At 55.8% G+C, this 21,810-nt stretch overlaps 1 protein-coding gene across 6 annotated transcripts in view; it reads left to right on the forward strand.

Moving 5' to 3' along the window:
- The first annotated feature begins 863 nt into the window (after window positions 1–863).
- Window positions 864–21,810, forward strand: part of ARHGEF7 (Rho guanine nucleotide exchange factor 7) — a 76,710-nt gene continuing 55,763 nt past the window's right edge. For 2 of the 6 annotated variants that reach the window (XM_061133540.1, XM_061133543.1), the window contains exons 1-5: window positions 864–948; window positions 1,134–1,220; window positions 14,930–15,261; window positions 16,623–16,707; window positions 19,467–19,597. In XM_061133540.1, the coding sequence (XP_060989523.1) occupies window positions 15,151–15,261; window positions 16,623–16,707; window positions 19,467–19,597 (327 nt within the window). In that variant the 5' untranslated portion in view covers window positions 864–948; window positions 1,134–1,220; window positions 14,930–15,150. Of the gene's footprint in view, window positions 949–1,133; window positions 1,221–14,832; window positions 14,894–14,929; window positions 15,262–16,622; window positions 16,708–19,250; window positions 19,365–19,466; window positions 19,598–21,810 lie in introns of those variants that run through there. The other 4 variants (XM_061133545.1, XM_061133544.1, XM_061133541.1 and 1 more) reach the window with 3 other exon arrangements.

Genomic DNA, 21,810 nt, shown 5'->3' on the forward strand with positions numbered 1-21,810 from the left:
TTTTGTAATTTTAGAAGCCCTAAGCACTTTGACATGAAACCACAGTATTCCTGAGAGAGACCTGATGGAATGTCGAGATTTCACACTAGAGGACAGAAGGACAAAAGTGTCTTGAACGTCCTGAATGCTCGAATTCCCGATGACACTTCAGTGTAAAAAGCCTTCATGTGTAGTTCAGAACAACAAAAAGCTCTTCTGAGGTCTCAGGCTTCTCCCTTGATTGTTCTGTGTAACTGGTGCTGTTCTTGGTTTCCTTCGTTTCTTGCCGTGGGAGGTTGTTAGTAACTCCTTACACGCGTGTCGGTGGCCTTTACAGCTCTGCCTTGGACCAAGCACAGAAGGTCTGTCTGCGTGAGCCCTCGCCGTTCCTCTCCCGGGATGGAGGCTGCAGTTTCCATTTGTCTCCAGCAGCCTTCGCGCTGAAGAGTAACGGGCTATTTTGGTTAATCATTGATGAAGCACATGGTCCATATTTAGGAGAAGAAAACATTGAGCTTTAATCCCAACATGCATAATTTACGTTGTTAATTAGTTTAAATCATCTATTAGAATTCTAGCCCCCCTGCCCCCTCGAGCCGGGGGCGGGGCAGAACTGAAGGAAAAACAGGTTCTCGCCAGCCCCTTCGTTGTTGCTTGAAGCGGCGGAGGCCAAGCTTTCCCGGGTCCCCGCTGGGTGGGCGGGCTGCGTCCGCGGGATCGCGTCGGGGAAAAGCGCCAGCTTTCGGGGACGGAGGAGTCCGCGCGTGGCCCGCCTCGGGTGGGCTGAATCGGAGGCTGAGGGCCAGGAGCCAGGCGAGGAGGCCGTGCCTGCGAGGCGGAGGCCGGAAGAGGTCGCGTGCGGGGGGCTGGCCGGGGCGCGGTCTGAAGACGTCACTTCCGCCGCCGCTCCACTTCCTGGTGAGGGAAGGGGCCTGAGGAGATTGGTGCAGCCGGGAGGAAGGAAAAGGGGTGAGGAGAGGCGGTGGCCGGGCGCGCGGGCGCCGGCGGGGGCGGCCAGGGTCGCGCCGGGCCGCCAGGGCCGCCCGGCCTGGTTGCGTGAGGGGCGGGCGCGCCCGCGGGGGCCGCGGCGGGCTCGCCTCGGGGCGCGCCCGCGGCCTGCGCGCGGCGCTCAGCGCCTGTGCTTTCTGTTGCAGGTCTTCCCAGAGCCCCGGAGCGAGGGCGAGTGCCTGAGCAACATCCGCGAGTTCCTGCGAGGCTGCGGGGCGTCCCTGCGGCTGGAGGTGAGGCCGGAGCGCGGGGCGCGGGCGCGCGGCGCCCAGGGGCGAGCGCGGTGTCGGGGCGGGGACGAGCCCCGCGTCTCGCCCTCCGCGACGGGGAGAGGGGCTCTGCTGGTTCGCGGTGCCGGTGACAAGCGCTCGTTCCTCAGGGGTGCTCTCGGGTTCCTCGGTCTCTGCCTCAGCCTCCTCTCTGCCCTGGGGATGCTCGGAGGCCCCGCATGTGGGTTCGCGAAGCCCAGGCAGGTGTCAGGCCGGGCCCGGAGAAAGAAAACGGGCCCCTCGTCCTCGACGCGCTCCTAGTCTCCCTTGGGCTGTAGGTCAGCTGGCTCTCATTCTGACTGGGCGTTTAGGTTAGAGACGTTAAGCTGCGTCGCGGGGAGCCTTCTGGGCGGGGATGTCGTTTCCACGTTGCTTAGGATTTTGTCTCTACGCTAAGTACAGTCTTTTCAGCGGCGTCTCCCTGGAAACTCCTTTTTCCCGTATGTGGGTATCCCCCTCCCCCCAAATCCTGGGGTAGTGCTTTAGATCAGAAATGCGGCTGCTTTGTGTCTGTTGGGGGTTTAAATCTTGCGTCTCCTACGTGTGGCTTTAGCACACTCTGCCTCTGTTTCCTGATCTGAGTGCTGAGGTGAATTCTGCCAAGCTCCTAGGCAGCAGCGTAAGAAAGCATCTTCAAAGGAACCGCGGTGGGTTCTCATCCTGAAAGGGCAGCTTCTTCGGTTTCTTGGGAAGTAAATCTGGAAGCCGTCAAATCTGAGGAAGAGTCTACGGAAGGCTTATCTGTTGGTACTGTTTTTTATCAACTCTAAGTTGATAGGGTTTGGTATCTGTGAGGAAATCAGACTCAGAGGCGATTCCAGAGCAGAGATGTGGCAGTTCAGGAGTGGGAGAGACATTGTTTCAGAAGGATCCTTTTCCTCTGCTGGGTGAGCTTGGTCATTTTTCATCGAAGTCCCCTGTCAGGCTGTGATAATGAATGTTTGTGGCAGTTTTTGCTTTTTCTTGGTTGTTGTGGAATTTTATTATCCTTTCCAAACTATTCAGGTGTTTTGGTTTTTTTTTTCAATCTTTAAGAACTCAGTTTGTACTTTGATTATAATGTGACATTTCAGTGTCAGGTTTTAAGGAAAGAATTGTTTTAAAGAAAGTTGAATTAAAAAAAAAAAAACCAAAAAAACCCATTCTTAGTTTTCCAAAGGTTACTGTTGAAATTTATATAGCTACTGTTTTTTAAAATTAAGAGCTTATTTAAAGATGTTCTAGAAGAGACTTTGTTCACTAACACATCCTAAGCATCTGGAACAGTGCTTGGCATTTGGTAGGCCTTCCATAAATGCTTGTGATTGGTTGACCTTGAAGTTGTAGTTGGTATCAGATGTTTCACTTTATGTACAAAAATCAATTTTGACTTATTTTGTGCAAATTTTTTTTTGTGCAGATTTTTAAGAATATCTCTTCTAGTAAATTTAATATAGAGACAAGTTTAGTTAACATTCTTTCAAGCTCAATTATAAGTCGTATTTAAAACTTTATGAGAGGTAATAATAATAATAAAGCAGATCAGAAAGCCCATACACTGTTTATAAGCATCCGAGAAAGGAATTCTGTGTGGTATGGACTCAAGGTGGACTCCCAGCCTTGTTCTCATCTGTGATGTGAAGGGACAGGCTTGCTTTCTGAAAGACAGCCTCACACATGCAACACAGGTGTGGCCGTTTCCCAGGGATTTTAAAGAAAAACATGTGAAAGGGAGTGAGCAGAGAAAGGCTTTGTTCTTTTGAAATACCTTGTAGCTCTGTGTGCTTTGTTTTCGCAAAATCCTGGAAGAGAGATTGACAAAAAGCTTTTGAAATTACAAATGTGAAACCCAAAATTGATAGCTTGAATTCTAGATTAGCTTTTTCTTTATGTAAAGTGTCAAGGTGCTTTTTTCCAGAGGTTTAGACTGAACTGTGTTTGTAAGAGACTGCTTATTTTTGGTATATGTATTTTCTTGTTTACCACCATTATAAATTATTCACAGGTTTCTTAAAGGAAAAGAGGAGTGGAACAACGTAATCACTTTATCAGTTATTTTCATGCTTACACATCTTAATACAGTGTGAAAATCAAGTCTTATCCCTCAGTGAGTGGTTCTGATCATGAACGGAGTTTTAATTTTAAAGGACTGTTGTACAGTTTGCATTTATTGTTAAGCTTTGAAAAACAATTTAGGTTTTAGGTTAGAAAACATTTTGAAATTTGGAAAATGTAAAAATTTATTGGAAAATCATATTTAGCAAAACAGCCTATGTGACTTTGATCTTTTCATTTTGCTTACGATTTTTTTTTGCTACCCAGTAAGCATCTTATTTGACTTTTTTTGTTTCCTTCAATAGTGTGGAATTTGATAAGAATTTAGATTTTTTTTCTCATGTTTCTAATAGTGTAATAAGCATGTAAAGTAACACTATTTAGAATTATGTATGCCTTGGTAATGAAAGTTGGAACTTTCCTGGAAAAGTCGAGTTTGCTGATGAAAGGAGCCAGGCACTGTGAGTGTCTCCAGCTCGAGAATGTTGTGTCTGGAAGCCGTCATTCACCTGGTACATGTGGAAGGACGGAACTTGTCCTGGTCGTTGTGAGAATGTTGCTCATGCTGACCAAGTCCTGTGTGTAGTTTTCCCGTGTCCACCTGGCCCCTGATTTCAGCTCTCAGGAGCGTGCTGCTTTCTGTAGTTTGTATTCCTTAAGGACTTGCACGTGTTGCCTTAGTTTACTCCTTAGTCTGTTGAGTTAGCCCAGTCCTCCTTTTATAGGAAGGAGGCACAGTCTGACATAATAGTTCTCACTGTTAACCCCGTGAGTGTTCACTGCAGGGCTGCTGTTTGCCTTGTTAAGGAATACTGCAGAGGTGGTGGCTCGGCAGGTCCTGGGCAGCAGGAGTGGGTATGAGGGTCCGGGTGCTGGAAGTAAACAGAAAGGCTGGCAGGGCTGCGTGGGCCCCTGGGGGGACCGGTGGCGGGGAGCTGGGGCGCGCGGGGCTGGCGTTGGCCCTACAGGAGGTGCTTCGCGCCGCTGCAGGCGGCCTCGCTTCCTGAGCCTCCTGGAGGAGCAGGTGGTGAAGATTAGGGACGCAGCACCCCTCGCTGTGCACTCCTCTGCGTGGTGAGTGAACCGTCCGCAGCTGCAGACCGTTGCCTATCTGGAGTGACCACAGCCGAGGGGGGGGGGGGGGGGGGGCAGGGGGATGTCGGGGAGTAACGCCCTGGATGCTCACGAGTGCCTGAAACCAAAAGGAAACCGGTCCCTAGTGGTGGGACCACTCAGGGGGACGTGTTCTGACCTCACTCTGTATGACTGTTTGGGTGGCATGCTGACTCTGGTGTTGGTTTCACAGGGTGAGGGGTAGACTTGTTCACATCACAGCTGTGGGTCGTGCTGACTTTGTTGTCTTACTTCTTACCTGTTGACAGGTTTGTATCTGTTAACCGAGTCGTTACTTTCTTAGCCCTCTCCGCCTGTGTCACCCTCAGTGGCAGCTGGCCGCTTCAAGGAGTGGTATTTTACAGAAAACCGAGTGTGTCTCATGTCACCAGGGTCCAGGTCCTTTGTCCTTGTCATGGGATTGAATGAATTAGTGTTTAGCACTTAGAACAGCACCTCATGTATATCATGTGCTAAGCAGAGAGTAGCTGTTATTATTATCATTTTCTTGTAGTTTGAACAATGCTGGTAGGCATTTAAAAAAATACTTTATCCCATAAGCCATATTCAGTTACATAAAATTCAAGAAATGGAGAAATGTAAAAGGAAAATAATTATATAATGATGCCATCTAGAGATAACCAGCAGAGAAGGCAATGGCATCCCACTCCAGTATTCTTGCCTGGAGAATCCCAGGGATGGTGGAGCCTGGTGATCTGCCGTCTATGGGGTTGCAGAGAGTTGGACACGACTGAAGCAACTTAGCAGCAGCAGCAGAGATAACCAGTGTGAAATTTAGTGTATATTTTTCAGCCTTTTCCCCCTTTGCATATAAATATGCTTTTAAAATATCCATGACATCATGGTATACACGATGTTTTAAAATGTGCTCTAACTTGCCATAGGGACTGTTGTGTGAAACGTCTGTCGTGTTGTTTTAACGGTGTCCTCACAGTTTGTGGCGCTCCTCCTCGGTTTTGGGTGTAGGGGTTGTTTCGAGTCTTTCTTGTTGTCAGCAGTGACCTTTGATGCCCGTCGCTGTACAGGATTCCTCGTCCTTGATTGTCTCCGAGGGAGATGGTGCCTGATGTGGCAGTGCGTTAGGTCGGAGGTGGGGCTTTTGCAGGCTTTGAGCATCTCTGCCGGGGCATCTCCAGAGACTTCTTGTCCCTTTGCCTTGCCATCAGCAGTGTGTGTGAGAGCGCGTGCCTCTGCAGTCCAGTGGCTCCTTCCTGCTACCTGTCGTTTCTCTTGCCTTCAGGCTAATGGAACCCTCCTGGGGTGGACATTCTAGCTTTCTTACATCATCTGCCGTGCCTGCCTTTCTGGGTAAATGGTAAACTGAAGCCAATGTGATGCACTTGAGATTTCCTGCAGTGGACTTGGGAAGGAGGATGTGAAAGAAAAGCTGTTGGAGTAGGAAGTAGAAGTTGAGAGCCTCAGACGTTTGTGGCGCTGTCTTCCATTTCTTTCACAAGTAGCCTCTGGCCTGGTGCTGGCCAGTGGTGTTCTGGGGCCGCTCTGTAAACGGGGCGCTCTGGCTGGAAGTGAGTTTGGAGACTGTGTGCCAGGGTGCCCGTTTCCCGCTGTGTGAGTAGCGGAGCTTTGACTCCTCCCTGCAGAGAGAAGGGAAAGGTGTCAGTAGGGCCCTCCAGGGTTGTCATCGGCTGGGCTTGATGAGCTGATGAGGTGGGGAAAGAAAGCGCCTTACGTCTTTCTGAAGTCCTCATCTTCCTTGTGTATTTCTGGAGGGCCGATTCTTTCATTAAACTTCTTTGTCCTCATGCCCAGTTCTCATCTAGATATTTAGCAAGGTTGTGATTGAGATTTTGTCCAAAACTATTTAAAAATACTGTTGAAAGAACTAAAACACGCTTGTGTGAAAACTTGAAACTTGTTGATGTAGGCTTCAGAATTAATTGAAACAAAGACAGAAGTGTACAGTCCTTTCCCCTGGGAATGAGATGCCCCACCCAGGTGTGACCACCACCTTGACCTGGATTCAGACGGGTGGACGGTTAAGCTCTGTGCTGTCGCTCTGCACACAGGTGTGTTTGGGGTCACACAGTCTGTCGTCTTAGCTGGTCATCTCTTCCCCTGACTCCATGGTGAGCTGGAAGTGGTAGGTAATGACATAGTGTTTATTGACTGACTTACCGAATAAACTCTTGAAGTCAAGTCATTCATGTTTTTGCCAGAACTTGCCTTTAAAGAAGTAGAGGGACAGTGAGTAATTAAAAAGTCATTTGGGAAAAAAAAGAAAAAAAAAAAAGTCATTTGGTAGGTGAGATGAATAACTGTTTCTGACCATCTTGTAGGTGCTTATAAGCAGAGATGTTAAATCCTCCTCTGACAGTACGATTCTGTTTAGTTTTCCCCGCACGCTCTGTGTCATGCTGCAGAGCCTGGCCAGCCATCCTGCCAGTGAGCTGGTCCCCTCTGCACGCGGGCTGCGTCCCACGCGGAGGCCTGGGCTTCTCTTCCCGCCAGGTCTCTGGGGTCTCCCGTCAGGATCAGCGCCATTCGATAGAAATATAACCGAGCCACACCTGTTATTTTAAATCTCCTAGTAACTACGTTTAAAAAAGGCAAAAGAAACATGGAATTCATTTTTAATAGTACGTTATCTTTAACCTAGTGTACCCATAATGTTCTTATATCAAGGTGTAGTTGATGTGCAAATATTGTTGATGTTAGTTTTTTCACATTCAGTCTTTAGAATCTGAAGTGTACTTCTCTCACTGAAAGCGCCTCTCGCTCTGAATCGGCTGCACTGGAAGTGCTCAGCCCCTCATGAGGCAGGTGGCACCCACGTCGGACCCTTGAAGTCTCCATCATTGAAGAGGCTGGAGACGCACGGCAGCTTGGAGTTGAGCAGGACTGATGGGTCGGGTAGAGTGTGTGCCGAGCGGTTCTGCCTGTGCTGTTTTGTTGAGTCTTCCCAGGTGCCCTGCAGAGAAGGTGGCATTTTCCCCGCTTTGCAGAGGAGCGGATGACAAGGTCTTGGGTCACGGCCCCGTGCGGGAGCGCCGGGGTTTGAACTTGGGTCGTGTGGCTCCACTGGCTGCATCCTCCTGGGCACGCTGCGCCTGGACTGGACCAGCCAAGCCAGAATCGCAGCTTTCACTGGTTTCTGTAGCTGCCTGACAGACCACCACAAACATGGTGGAGTCACATGGAGAGGCAGGCCGCTACCTGCCTCTCAGCCCTGCAGGGAGGCCCCCGGTCCGTCACAGATCCTGACAGCGTGGTGGCTGGCTGGGCTCTAGGTGGGAGCGTTGGGGGGCATGGCTTTCCATGACTGCCGAGGTGGTGGGTGGAATCCAGGTCTTGTAGGGGACTGTGGAGCAGTGGGGAATGGTCTGGGGGGACAGCCTAGGGGGACTGCGGGGCAGGGGCGATGGTCTGGGGGGCAGTCTAGGGGGGACCATGAAGCAGGGGGGACGGTCTAGGGGACCGCGGAGCAGGGGGGCGGCCTGGGGGGACTGCAGGGCAGGGGGGACGGCCTCGGGGACCGTGGGGCAGGGGGACGGTCTGGGGGGGACCGTGGGGCAGGCGGGACGGCCTGGGGGACCGTGGGGCAGGCGGGACGGCCTGGGGGACCGTGGGGCAGGGGGGACGGTATCGGGGGGACCGTGGAGCAGGGGGGACGGCCTGGGGGACGGCCTGGGGGACCACGGGGCAGGGGGGACGGCCTCGGGGACCGCGGGGCAGGGGGACGGCCTGGGGGGACCGCGGGGCAGGGGGGACGGCCTGGGGGGACCGTGGGGCAGGGGGGACGGCCTGGGGGACCGTGGAGCAGGGGGGACGGTCTGGGGGGGACCGTAGGGCAGGGGGGATGGCCTGGGGGACCATGGAGCAGGGGGGACGGTCTCGGGGACCGTGGAGCAGGGGGGACGACTGCTGTCGGGTGCCTGCGTTTTGCATGCTCACGAGGAGAGTCCTGACACACTTGGCCGCCTGCTGCTCTGACCATGGGAATTCTAGCCACTTAGGGGGCCTGTCTTTTGATCTCATTCCCCTCTTTTACTCCGTTTCCCCCCTTTTCCAAGTCCAGTAAAACAGACTTCTTTGAATATCTTCTAGTTGTCACTTTTCTGTTTCCATTTAAAAACAAATCAAGAAAATGCCTGTTCATCTTGAGGAAGGGACCCCCACCTCCTGACTGGCTTCTCCCTGTTGGTCTTGAGGAAGGCGAAGTGCCCCCCCCCCTTCTTGCCCTGAGGCGGTTTGTGTCCCTGCGGAGTTCCTCTGAGTCCTGGGAACTAGCGAGAGGACAGGTTCCCAGCGAATAATTGCAAAGCGAAACAAATCCCGAGTCCTCTCAGACCATATTTAGATGTGAAATCTGCATTTAGTATGTTAAAAAAACATAACTTTCTAGCCAGAATATGCATTTCTGACCTAATTTGACCCAAATTTTGGACCCGATTTAGGTTGGTATGTGTTGGGTGTTTTCCCTGGTCATTGAGAGAGACTGCCTGGTCCTCGAGCTGGGCGGTGCCGGGGTTTGCTGTCCACGGCCGCTGGTATCTGCCCCGCGCTCCAGGGTGACTGACACGTGCTCGCGCTCTAGGGGAGAGCAGCAGGCAGGCCGGGTGGCAGCTGTGGGCTGCTCTATAGGACTGTGGTTCTGGCGTCCCCTGTGGAGAGAGTCTGCTTTAACTCGTTCCCCCGTGGGTCCTTTATTTTTATTTTTCAGTTTTGTCTGTTTGCTCTTGGCTGTGCTGGGTCTTGTTGCTGTGTCCAGGCTTCCTCTAGTTGTGGCGAGCGGGGGGCCCCTCTCTAGGTTCGGTGCACAGGCTTCCCATTGGGGTGTCTTCTCTTGTGGAGCATGGGCTCTAGGTGTGCGAGATGAGTTGCTCTGTGTTATTTGGGATCTTCCCAGACCAGGGGTTGAACCCATGTCTCCTGCATTGGCAGGCTGATTCTTATCCCCTGGACATCAGGGAAGTCCTGGTGTGTGCTTGGCATGAAGGGTTGGTGATGTTGGGGGCGGTCTGGCTGGGAGCGGGGGCCACGTGTTTCCCCCAAGCCTGCAGGAGAGCCAGGAAGCCCGCCCGGCGGAGGAGGCACAGAGGGAAGCTGCTGCTCTTCTCCACTCTTCTCGGTGCAGGACTAGGCCAGCCTGCCGCGCTGGGACTTGAGACGCGTTGGTGCAGCAGCGACTGAACGGACAGGGGCCCTGTCCTGGGATGGCTGGTTTGAGTCCTGTTCCCTGAGGCCTGCAGAGGGAAGCTCTGTGTGTGACGAGTGCTTCCCTGTCTGCTGAAGGGTGAAGCTGGGGGGCCGCTGAGGGGATGCAGGAGAGAGCCTCGTGGTCAGCCCCCTTTTCATTTTGGAAAGTTCACAGTCAGCAGAGCAGCCGGGAGACCAGGGTGAACGCCCTGCGCCTTCACACGGTCGTGTAGACGCTGCCTTGTTCTGTTGCCAAGTTGTGTGTGAACCCGTGGTTCCTCTGCTAGCTGTTTACCCATATCCCTGCTGGGTCAGCTGGTAGAGCATCTGCCTGCAGTGCAGGAGACTGGGTTTGATCCCTGGGTGGGGAGGATCCCCTGGAGCTGGGCGTGGCACCCCACTCCAGTGTTCCAGCCTGGAGACTCCCATGGACAGAGGAGCCTGGCGGGCTGCAGTCCCGGGGTCGCAGAGTCGGACACACCTGAGCGGCTGAGCACAGTACCGCACCCCCGTGTATACTGCGGGATGCGCTCAGCACGCACGTCTTCAAACCAGGCCCTCCTGTTGCGTAAACCACGTCCTGCTGATACCGCCCAGACGTTTGACGCTGTTCTGGCGACGCCATCCCAGATGTGGTCCCCGGGGCCTCCAGGCGACCTCTGTGGCATTTCTTTCAGTGTAGGCGCCACCCAGGGGTCGTGCGCTGCGTTCACTATGACGTGTACCGTTGGTCTAGTTTCTTCACTGTTGTCCTCTATGACTCCCTTGGTTTTGAAGACTCTGGGGTGGTTAGCCGTGGAGCCCTCACAAGAATTCCCTGAGCCTCACCTTGACAGCTCGTGGCCCTCTGCTCCTGCCTTTAGCCCTGCAGTGGATTCTTTATTGCTGTTTTTTATTAGTAGTCTGCTTTTTCTGTCATCTCAGTGAAAGCCTTGGCAGGGATGGAAGTTAATGTGTACTTGCAGTTTTCTGTCTTGACTTGTGTTTCTCAGTTTGGGTTTTGTCACTACTTGCTTTGAGTATTCAGAGAAGACAATGGCACCCCACTCCAGTGTTCTTGCCTGGAAAATCCCACGGACGGAGGAGCCTGGTGGGCTGCAGGCCGTGGGGTCGCAGAGTCGGACACGACTGAGTGACTTAGCAGCAGCAGCTTTGAGTATTAACACAATGTGCTCCTTGCCCTTTTGGCTCTAAGCGTTCGCGCCTAAGCCAGCCATCAGCCTGAGTAGTTGCCGTGCACCTGCTCAGACCCTCTGTCTGGCGACCGTGCCACTGTCCTCCCAACAAGGAGCCCTTGGCGGGCAGACGGGCCAGTGCCGAGCCAGCCTCCTGTGGGCGCTGCCCCACTGACCTCTGTGTATGTGTGTGGGGCCCAGCGACTGATGTGGCTCAGCGCTCTGCTCCCTTCTGGAACCTCTGTCAGGAGGCCTCTTGGAGCCGTGGTTTCCCCTTTACGAGGTCACGTTGGGGTGAAGTCCGCAGCGTAGTGCCTGGGGCCTCAGAGGCTGCCAGTGCTCGTCTTCACACCTGGCGGCGTCTGTCTGGGACGGCGGCTCCTAGGAGGGCAGAGACGGTGCAGCCCTTTCACGCGTTAGTCCTGCTGCCTCACTTTTCAGGACTCTGTGCTCTCTTCTGCCCCAGCCTTTCCTGGAAATGCGTAAAATATTCGGTGTCTCTTTTCTTGAGTAAGTGGTCCCTGTCCTTGTGTTTTAGGTGTCGATACAGTGGAATCCACAAAATCGAATATGATGTAATTGTCATTTTAAGGGAAAAGAAATGAGGGCACATAGGGTGAAAGTGCTGTGTATCGATAGAATCCATCATCGAACTTTTAATTTTATCCCTAGGGTGTAGGAGTAGGTGGAATTAAGTGCAGAATCTGCAGAAGCCAAGAAAGAGAACATTCCCTGCTGGATTTCTGTTTTTCACATATCCCCAGCAATATGGACCATTTGCATTAAACTTAAATAGCACAACTCATTTTTAAGATTCATTTTTTACTCATCTTGTTCTAAAATCACAAATTCCACTTGACAATGTGATAGGGCAAGATTATATTTTTAAACTTTGAGAGCCATACTCCAGAGCTGTGCCAAAAGTAACAATTTCTTGTGTCAAAAATAACTTTCTCCTACATCCATCAGTGGAACTGACCTGGCTGGTTGCATTTAGAATGTTGGAGCTGCCCGTCTCCTACATCCATCAGTGGAACTGACCTGGCTGGTTGCATTTAGAATGTTGGAGCTGCCCGAGTTGAGACAGAGCTCTGTCGGCCTCCCGCGGTGGGGTCCTCTCCTTCAGGAGGGGGGAGGAGAGCCGCTCCGCTGTGTCGGCCTTCCACAGGGGGCGAGGGCGGGTCCTTTCTCTAACGACTGGTGGAAGGAGAGCTGCTCCGCTCTGTCGGCCTTCCACAGGGGGCGAGGGGGGGGGTCCTTTCTCTAACGACTGGTGGAAGGAGAGCTTCTCCGCATTGCCTGGTGTTCCCTCTCTGGTACATTGGCCGGTGGTGGCGTCATTGAGGTGTGAGTCGTCTGCTTTTGCAGCGGTGTGACCGGGTGGGTCAGAGTCTGTTGTGGTTGTGACTCTGAGTCTGATGAGACTGGGAGGGTGTGTGTGAAGCACTGGTGGGAGCAGCTCACTACTGTTGTGTCATCCCTGGGTCTGGTGGTCAGTCCCAGGGCGGCCTTTCCTGCCTGCTCTGGGTCACAGCTGCGGGCAGGTCTCCAGGAGGTGCTTGAGTGTCATCACCTGGCCTTGCCCTGCTCTCTGCGCTGCCCCGCCTCCCCGGCCTCTCGGCTGTGACTCTGGCAGGACTCACAGGTGTGGCCGCGGTGACGGACTTGCTGGCTGTGGCCGGGGGTTCCTGGTGGCCTTGTGGCCTCGTGAAGAAGGACCTTGCTGATCGGCAGCCTGTGCAGAGACAAGCCGATTCAGGAGACGGCCCGAAGCCTCTGATTTCCTGCCCGTGGTTCTTGCTGTTCTCGACTCTTAGTTACGCAAGCCAATAGTTTTTTGTTTTGTTTAAGCCAGTTTGAGTTGGGTTTCACTTGCTTAAAGTTGGGAGGTTCCTGACTGACGAGATCTTTGTTACATGAAGTACACCACCATGTGAAGTTTGCATTTCTGTTTATTATATGGAAGATTCTCCTGACTTTCATGCCATCTGTGAACCTGGAAGCTAAGGCAAAGCCGCTCACCGGTGTTGGGGTGGGGAGAGCCTTTTGGGTGGATGAGCTGGGCACCCTGCCATCACCTGCAGGTGGGGGTGCCCCAGCAGGCCCGGTCAGCAGGAGTGGCGGCTGGGTTTGAGAAGGGAGGAGGTCGGATCCCTGGAGGGCCTGGGGCGGGTTTCTGCAGGGACCCTCCCTCCTGAAGGCGGGGCCGTGGCCCTTCCCTGGACGGGGAGGGTTTGGCGACTGGGGCCTTCCTGTGGGAGATGGGAGACAGAGCCACGTGCTCACCAGGCTGCGGGCTCCTGAGCCACAGCTTGTGGTTGGGCTTCTGGGTGTTGGGGTGACTTGTTACGTCGACAGGTGCCTGGAGGTGGCAGGTGCCCTGCGCTCTGTCTCCCTTCATCCCTGGACCCCACCTTCCTTCCCGGCTCGCGTGGCCCCTGCGGAGGTGCTGACGCGCGGGGAGAGGGGACATCTCCTGAGAGAGCCCTCTGAGGGCAAGCTGGAGACCCGGGGTCTTTCTGGGAGATTCCTTGAGCAGGCCTGTGAGGCTCGTCTTTAGGGTTTGGAAGGAAGGAAGACCTTTGCTCTAGAGCGGTCAGTGCTGTTTTGGGAGGGGACTGACTGAATAGCAGCGAATTCTGTGACTCAGCCAGCCTAAGGGGTTTAACTTTTACCGTCTAGTGTGCCGATGGCCCCGCTCTCCATGACCTGACCGCGGCACTTGATACCTTTCTTCCGCTGTGTGTTCTGGAGCTGTACTCTGCTCAGGAGCCGGCTCTGTGGGGGAAGATGTGGCTTATGTCCCGCTCTTACCCGAGGAGGCTTGCTCAGCAGCAGCCCCCGCGACCCATGGCTGGCCACTCGGGAGGTGTGTCCTGCCTGTTGTGCTGGCTGCGGAGACGGCCTGGCTGTGCCGAGTGGCCTCGTTATCCTGGGGTCCAGGCCGCGGGAGCAGCTCCCGAGCGCTGTGCCCTTACACCAGAAGGTTCCTGAAGCTTCTCTTGGGGCGTGAAGACACCGTCCTGCTCAGGGCGGGTGCCTGTGCTCATGTCTCGTTGGCTGGCGGTGGGTGCGGGACGCCCACCCTGCATCTAGGGAGGGGCCGAGTGGAGGCTGAGAGACTGAAGTTAGACGGGAGAGCTGGAGGGCAGCGTGAGGCACGTGGGTTCTGGGCTGGTCGGCGCTGGCTCTTGCCTTGGACCTCGGGAGCCGGTTTTACCATGTTATTGGTGACGCCTTCGAGAGAGTCACGGGGCTGCTCCTGCAAAGCATAGTCATCTTCTGGCCGGGGGTCTCAGAGCTCCTGCTCTTGTGGGAGGGCCCCGACCGCATTGCCCCGCTGGTGGGTGCTGGTGACGGCTGGCGTGTGGCCGCCTCATCTCTTCCTCGGGGACAGGTGAGCCCTCCTGTGTCCAAGCCTGATACCATGTGTGATGCTGAGTGTAAGGAAAGAGCGTGGCAGAGGGTGGGGCAGAACGGGAGCGAGCGTGAAGGCTGGGAGGTCGAGGTCGGCTCGGGGGAGTGGTGGTCGGGCTTAGCCCTCCCGTGCCGCGTCATGGCCAGTGCGCTTGGGGGCCCCGGGTGCTGGGTGCAGAGAACCTGCCTTCTCTGCTGCGCCGGTGGGGGTGGCACGCTGGGCGGGTGGACTTCTGTCTTCGAGCCTCGGTGCCCTTATGGACTGAGGTGACCACCGGCAGAGGGTCCATGGGCGGGCAGGCTTGTCTCCAAAGCGTGAGTGCCCCGGGGTAACTGTGTGCACCCTTATTCCCACTTTCTCTGAACCCTGAGTTTTTCTTTTGTTGAATAGATTCCTGTTTCAGGAAGTAGTCGGTTATCTTTCTCTAGAGAAGCCCTTTAGTCAAAACATCTGTTGACTCAGAATGTGCGTCTTCCCCTCTGGGTGGCAGGCGCTTGTCTGGTCTCATTGTGTAGCTTCCTGTTGAGAAGTGTGATGTGTGTGTGTGTGAATTCACTTAAGTTCTGACATCACTTTGGAGCCCATTGGTGGGCTGCTTCAGCCAACCAGACGCTTCCTGGTGTCCAAGTAAGATATATAGTTCTGGAATAACAGGAAACTTCAGCTTTCAACATCCTGTTTTTCTGGGTTTTGTGACTCTCTGCCTCACCACAATGAAGGTTAGTAGATACTTTTATGTATATTTTTTCTTGCAGAATACTACAATTTGAATTTTCCACGCTCTGGAATTGAGCGCTGAGAGCTTGAGAGCTGAGACCACCTCCTCCCACCTTTTCCAGGAGAAGGAGCTTTTGTGTTCTAACAGAAGGGAGCGGAGACCTGTTCAGGGCCCTCCTTTTCATAAGGAACTCAGCCAGCCCATTGCAGATGCAGCTACACACATCCACCTGGATCACGGTCTCCTCTGACTTGCACTATGCTCTGTGTCACACGGATTCCAGAGACTGACCTAAGGGGCACTCGTTTTCACAGGCGGGCAGGATCTGGCATCAGGAATGTTTTATCTCCTGCTCCGTCCGCGAGGAAGGTGTGAGCAGTGTCGCCGTGAGCTTGGGTGTCTGAGCTCAGGACTCCCTTCCCCTCTCCCAACTCTGTTTGTGTGCCTCCCTCCCTCAACTTGGGTTTAATGGCCTTTCTGGAGCTGGTTGTTCAACTCTTGGGTTTTCCTTCTTTGGTTCATGTCTAAATAAGCACGCCTCATGGGGATGTTTGCTCATCTCGGAAGTTAAGACGGGAGACTGGGCTGGAGACGGCAGTGGTTGCTGAGATGTGGAGCAGCCCAGTGTCCTGGGTCTGTCCTCATAGCGACATGCCAAGCCGTGGGGGGTGGGAGTGGGCGTGGGAGCTGGGCAGGTCGGCGCCTTCTCACTGCGTGCGGCCCTTCTCTGCATGTGGGGCGTGAGGTCTGCTGCTGCGGGTTTCAGTTTCTGGGGCGGCCCGCGCAGGGACCGTGCCGTGTGCCAGGGCCTCGCTGGCTGTGCTGAGTCCGCGGGGGGGCTGCGGGAACTGGGAGTAAGAGTTAGCTGCGCAGGGGGCGGGGGGCAGGAAGGGGAGCCAGGCTTCCTGGCAGGATGTGAGACGCAGGAACCGTGAACCGGGGCAGAGATGGCGGGCGACCTGCAGAGGAAGTCATTCCTGGGATGACTGGCCACCGGAGTTCATTTTTGCCCCAGTGAGAGAACATTTGAAGTATGTTCACATAGTTTTCATTTTGGCATATGACTCTGTTAATTGCATCTCTGAAAGAATTTTTTCCTCTACTTTTCCTGGCACAGAGTTGTGGGTAATCTGACAGTTAAGTTCTTTGGTGGGAAGGTGGGGTTCTTCAGACAGCGTCTGGGACTGAGGCGTGCGTCTCTGCCTGTGCTGTCTGTGCCCGCGTCCTAGGCCGAGCGAGCGCTGTGTCTGGGCGGCCCTATGTGCGCGCTCTGTCGGCTCCTGGGCGGGCGGGGCCGGGGCTGACGCAGTTATGTCCCTCCTTCTGGAATTGCCTCCCTGCTTCCTCTCCCTCAAGTCGTGTCCACTCTGACGTCTGGGCTTCCCTTCGGCTGCTCTTGACTTTGGCCTCAGCTGTGACTAGGAGAGGAAGTCTGTCGTAGGCGTGCCCAGCAGCCTTGGCCTCAGTCTAAGGAAAGAGCCCTCTCTGAGTGCCAGGAGTGCCCCAGGTCACTGGGCGGGTGGGGCAGGGTGGCTCAGAAATGGGCTCAGCCCCAGGAGCGGGGTGCCCCCGGGAGGGGTCTGGCCTGGTCTCCCGGAAGCTGAGCTCTTGGGGTGCCCCTGCCTGGGTCTCACCTGCAAAGCCCATTGTCTTCCTTGCGCTCCACAGAACCGCCCCGTCCCGCCCTGGTGCCGGGCTCGGCTAATCCTGCTGTTCTTTTTCCGTTGCAGACGTTTGAGGCAAACGATTTGTATCAGGGGCAGAATTTCAACAGGGTCCTCAGCTCCTTAGTGACGCTGAATAAAGTAACAGCAGGTAAGTGTCTTTCTGCTGAACTTGAGGTTGGCGAGGGGAGCCGGGGGCAGAAACCTCACCCTTCTATCAGCCAGGTGATACAGGGTGAACATTACTGAGCTTAGAAAGGATTGCACTAAATTCTTGGCTGTGACTGCTGCGATATTATTATTTTTCCTTGTTAGAGCAGCTCTTCCTCTTCAGGTCCTTGTGTGTCCCAGTGCTTTCCCTCCTCTGCCTGAGGGAGCAGCAGAGGGGCCCTCGTCCAGGGTGCACTCATGGACTGTCCTGGCCCTTCAGATGGGGGAGGACTGTGCCCCAGGGACCACCCCCAGGACCCTCACATTGCTTGTTTGCTGAGGGGGCTGCCCGGCTGCCCAGAGGTCCAGGCCCGGCTTCCGCTGTCCAAGCTTGACCGTGGCTGGCAGTGGAGGTTCTTAGCTGTTGCAGTGGCAGCACCTCGGGTCACGCTGAATTAGGACCCAGCTGAGCGAGTGTAGATGAGGGTGAGGGTCTGGATCCTGGAGGAGAAGGGTGGAGAAATGGCTCCTAGATGGACTTCAGCGCTCCACCCGGAGGAGGCCTCGCAGGAGGAGATGTGCGGCGTTTCGTGAAGGTCGCCCGTGGCAGCGTGCTGCCTCCAGGGCCCGCATGGCAAAGGGGTGGACCTGGTGTGAGCACATAGTGAGGGGCAGCCGGCCCGGCTCGCGATAGCAGTGCTTCCCCCGTGACTCCACGCCCCGGCTTGCCTCGGTCGCCCCCAGCCGCCAGGGCCACGGCCAACGGGCTGTCCTGGGGCTGGACGTGAGCTCGGGCCGCAGGCAGCAGCAGCTTTGGTAGATACAGACCCCATGCGAGCCTGGGGGAGAGATGGCGGGTCGGCTCTTGCCCTGGAGGCGTCCGTTTCCAGGGTCGGAAGGTGAGAAGAGGGGCCCGGAGGATGCTTCTGCTCTGTCCGCCAGGTGGTGACGCTCGGTCATCGAGGCGGGCGTACTGGGCTCCACACGTCCCGTGTATACACAGCCCGGGGCCGTGACTCCAGGGCACCCATGCCATCGCTCTCACCCCACCTGGAGAAGATGTGTTTCTCGTATGTCCTTGATGTCCCTGGGTGTAGAACGCAGAGTGCTGTTCTTTACAAAGACCTGCTTGGACGTTGTGGAGTGAACTCGGTGCTTCTCTCTTCAGCTCTGAAACAAGGCCAGAGCCTTGTCAAGTGGGAGAATTCTCTGCCTTTGGTTTGTTGGCCGCTGCTCTTCATGCTTGATTTTGGAGTCAGTGTGACAGGTGGCCGTGCCTTTGCAGATGTCAGCTGTGAGGGGCCAACTCAGGTGTAAGACGGGCTTCCCTGGCAGCTCGCTGGTAAGGAATCCACCTGCCAAGCAGGAGACATGGGTGTGATCCCTGGGTCGGGAAGATCCCCAGGAGGAGGAGATGGCAACCCACTTCGGTATTCTTTCCGTGAAAATCCCATGGACAGAGGAGCCTGGGGGGCTGCCGCCCGTGGGGTCGCAGAGAGCCGGACGGGACCGAGTGGACGGCAGCAGGGCTGAGACAGGTGCACTGCCCTTCGGGCTGTCGGCCTCGCGGAGAGAGGGCCGCCACTGTCTTCCCTCTGCTCCTGGCGCTTGAAGGAAGTGTTCTCAGGCGTGTGGACAAATCCTTGCCTTTCTCTTGGACAGAGGAAAGGCTGGCGGTGGGGCAGGAGGGGTCCTGAGCATGCTGGGTACAGGGGCAGCTGCTGGGCCACTTCCTCGCACGTGTCCTCTGGGCGCTGCTCTGCACTTGCAGTCGCCCGGGCCCCCGCTCCACGGTGGTAGGGAGTGCTGGCCGTTGCTGGCAGTGCTCATCTGGGCATGAGCATGGGAGGGGCTTCCAGACTGAGTGTCCAGGTGGTTTTCGGGCAGGAGTCCTGGATGCCTGGGCCCTGCTGGCTCTGGGCAGTCGGGGAGTGCATGCCCCGTGGTGCCTGCCTGGGTGCTGGGAGAGCAGCTGGAACGCTCTGTTTCCCTGGGAAGTCCTCTATCTCTCAGCTGTTGATGACTAACTCAGCATTTCCTCAGACCCTGTGCCAGCCAGTCCAGACAGACCTGCCAGAAAGAGGGCCCGGAGGCCCCCAGTTTCAGGATGTTTTCATGGAAGGCCCCCACGCAGCTTCAGGACGTTGCCAGGGCCTGCGTCTCAGGGCAGTGATTCCCTGGAAAACCTTTTTGTGGCCTCGCTTTATCGATCACGCTGCATCTGTGAAGAGGGCTGCTGACCTAGACATGCTGGGTGGTGGAGGGGTGTGTGGTCCTGACCAGACCGAGCCTTTGGTGCCCTTGACCCTGGTCCTTCACAGTCCTGGGAGGTGAGGAAGGTGTGGCTGCCCTTGTGCAGAGGGACTCGCCCTCTGAGGGGCCGCTCTGGCCAGAAGGGGCCAGGGGCTTCTGTTGCAAGTCAGAGTCTTTCCTTTTCTGCACGGTCACACTGGGGCTTGTGGCTTGCTGGCCCCGAGGGGAGGCGTGCAGCAGGGGTGCAGGGGGGCGAGGCCTGGGCAGTGGTCTGCTAAGGAATTCACCAGGAGGCCTGTTTTTTCCCAGGTGAGAGGAAAGGATCAGAACAGACTACCTGGTGACGGAACTGATAGATGTTCCCATGCGGCTTGTTTCTGGGAAGGGCAACGGGGGCATGTGCGGGTGGGTCCTGCGGCCGGGACTCTGCTCTCTGTGAGGGGTGGGCGAGCCCCTGGGGCGGGCAGGCAGCAGGGCACTCAGCCCGCCCCCCTGATGACCTTGCAGACATCGGCCTGGGGAGCGACTCCGTGTGCGCCCGGCCCTCCTCCCACCGGATCAAGTCCTTCGACTCCCTGGGCTCGCAGCCTGCGCACGGCCGGACTTCACAGTTGTTCCAGGGCCAGTACCGCAGTTTGGTAAGTGTGGGCGTGGGCCCCGGTGGCGGTGGTGTGGCGGGGGGCCGGGGTTCGGGAGGTGCTTGGCATGGGGCGGCTGCCTGGGCTGCCTTGCCGCTGTTCTCAGGGCTGGCGTTTGCCACCACCAGATTATCACAGGTCTTACTTCACGTCGGCTTATTTCAAGATGTGCATCCGTTTATCTGGAGGGATGTGGGCTTTGTACATCCGCTTATCTGGAGGGATGTGGGCTTTGAGATGTTTTCCTCGTCACTTGCATGGTATTGTCTTTCCTGCTGTACACACAATCAGAAGTTGAGATGCAAGAATCCATGTCTTGTACTTGGATGATGAAGAAGAGGCTGAATGTGGAGGAGCCTCGAGGTGATTTTTGTCCTTATGAGAGCGTGGCTGCAGCGTGTGAGGGGCTCCCTCTGAGTGCTGGTGAGGCGGGGGCCCCTGAGGTGGACAGACCCTCGGAGAAGGGCTGTGAGCACAGACCCTGGGAATGAGGCCTCGGGGGCAGTGACGTGCGGGGCCGAGTGGAGCCTGTGGGGGTGGCCACCATGTCCGCTGGCCAGGCTGAGGGCTGCGTGGGCACCAGCGAGCCCCCGGGGCAGACACCGGCCTGGCCCTTGGCTTCACCAGCCGCTGCTGTGACTCTGCTTCGTGCGGCGTCCTGGTAATCATTTTGTGTTGGAAACGCAGCGATCTTGTCACGTGAGTCTGAAGAGAACCGACTCTTCCAGTCTTCAGAGGCCACTGCTTTCTGCTTAGCGCAGGGGAATGTCGTTCCGTAAGCACGTGGGGATCCTGGAGAAATAAAGCTGGCCTGGTTGGAGCTGTGCCTTGTAGAGAGATGCATTTGAGTTAGGTCATGAAGCACTGTTAAAAACGGAGAACTGTAGAAGGGGTGTAATTTTTACCTCTTCTTGAACTGCTTGCACTCAGGCTGGCTCTCCTGCTGTGTGTGCGTGACTGTCTTCCCCTCAGAGAAGCCCCGGCCCTGTGTCTGACCTTGTGAACAGCACAGCCCCCCGGGTGGGGTTTCTTGGTACCGACTGGTCAGCGTGTCATGGGGACGGACGCGTGTCACCCCCCACCCCGGGGCTGGAGGGACTTTGGGCCCTGTTGGGAGCGTCATGGTCCAAAGGAAGGAAGGAGTCCAGACCCCTTGAAAATAGCTGCCTCATGAAATACACGCAGAAGATGCAAGAACAGTCAGCAAGCTTTGGGCAGAGAAATCTTTGCTGCCTGCCCCATCAACTCGTGGCAGTTTTCATCTGTTTTTCTGTTTGTTTTGTTTTTGTGTAAATGAGGACTGGGTTGCAATTGAAGAATTTTACTAAGTTAAATGTCCTTTCATGATGGATGTTGCTGAGATCATAGTAAGTACAGGACTGATGTTTTGCCAGAGAAGTTTTGTCACACCAGAAATGGAAAGCCCGCGGCCACCTCAGCTGCGTGGTGGGCATGGTGAACCGCTCGGAGGGAGCGTGGTGAGGGTCCTCCTGACCTGAGGGGAGGATGGAAGCCGAGATGAGATGCTCGTGATTGAAGTCTCCCTTTGCTGCTTCCGGGACGGACGCTGGGGAGGGCCAGGCTGGTGTGGCGTGGCCCCCGGTCCTGTCCTTGCCTTGGGCCCACGCCCGTTCTTCAGGGTGGGGCTGCTCGGCGGCTGAGAGTCTGCCTCAGGAGTGAAGGGTCCAGGCTGCCCTGCCCTCTGCTGACGCTGCCCTGTCTGGGCCTTTGTGGAGTGTCTCTGCCTGAAGGGGAGGCGCCCTGGTGCCGGCCTGGCCCATCAGGAGTCTGTGGGTCGCGTCTCCTGCTGCCTCCTGACGGCGGTGCCCCGTCCCCCCCGGCGCCACCTGTGTGCGCCCGCTATTGGGGATGGGCTGGCAGAGGGCTCCCGGGGCAGTGTGGCGTCCTTCGGGGCCTGCCCTCAGTACCCCGACGGGCTCTGCAAAGCCAGGATGTGGCGCAGAAAGGAGAGTGTCGTGGCTCAGAGTGGACGGCGGGTGAGAGACGGTGATGGCTCGCAGCCTGAGGCGCCGGCGGGCGGTGTCCCTGTGGGGCCCTGACCTGCCCAGGCCGCACCTCTCAGGTGCCCCTCACCCCGAGCTTGAGGGGACGGTGCTCAGTCCGTGGTTCCTCCAAAAGCTTACAAGAGGTTGCTTTATTGAGTACTTCAGGTGTTAAATATTAAGTTTGCATTAAGTGTTTAATTCCGTAGA

This window comes from Dama dama, chromosome 30, assembly GCF_033118175.1.
Source record: "Dama dama isolate Ldn47 chromosome 30, ASM3311817v1, whole genome shotgun sequence".
In the NCBI taxonomy this organism is placed as follows: Eukaryota; Metazoa; Chordata; class Mammalia; order Artiodactyla; family Cervidae; genus Dama; species Dama dama.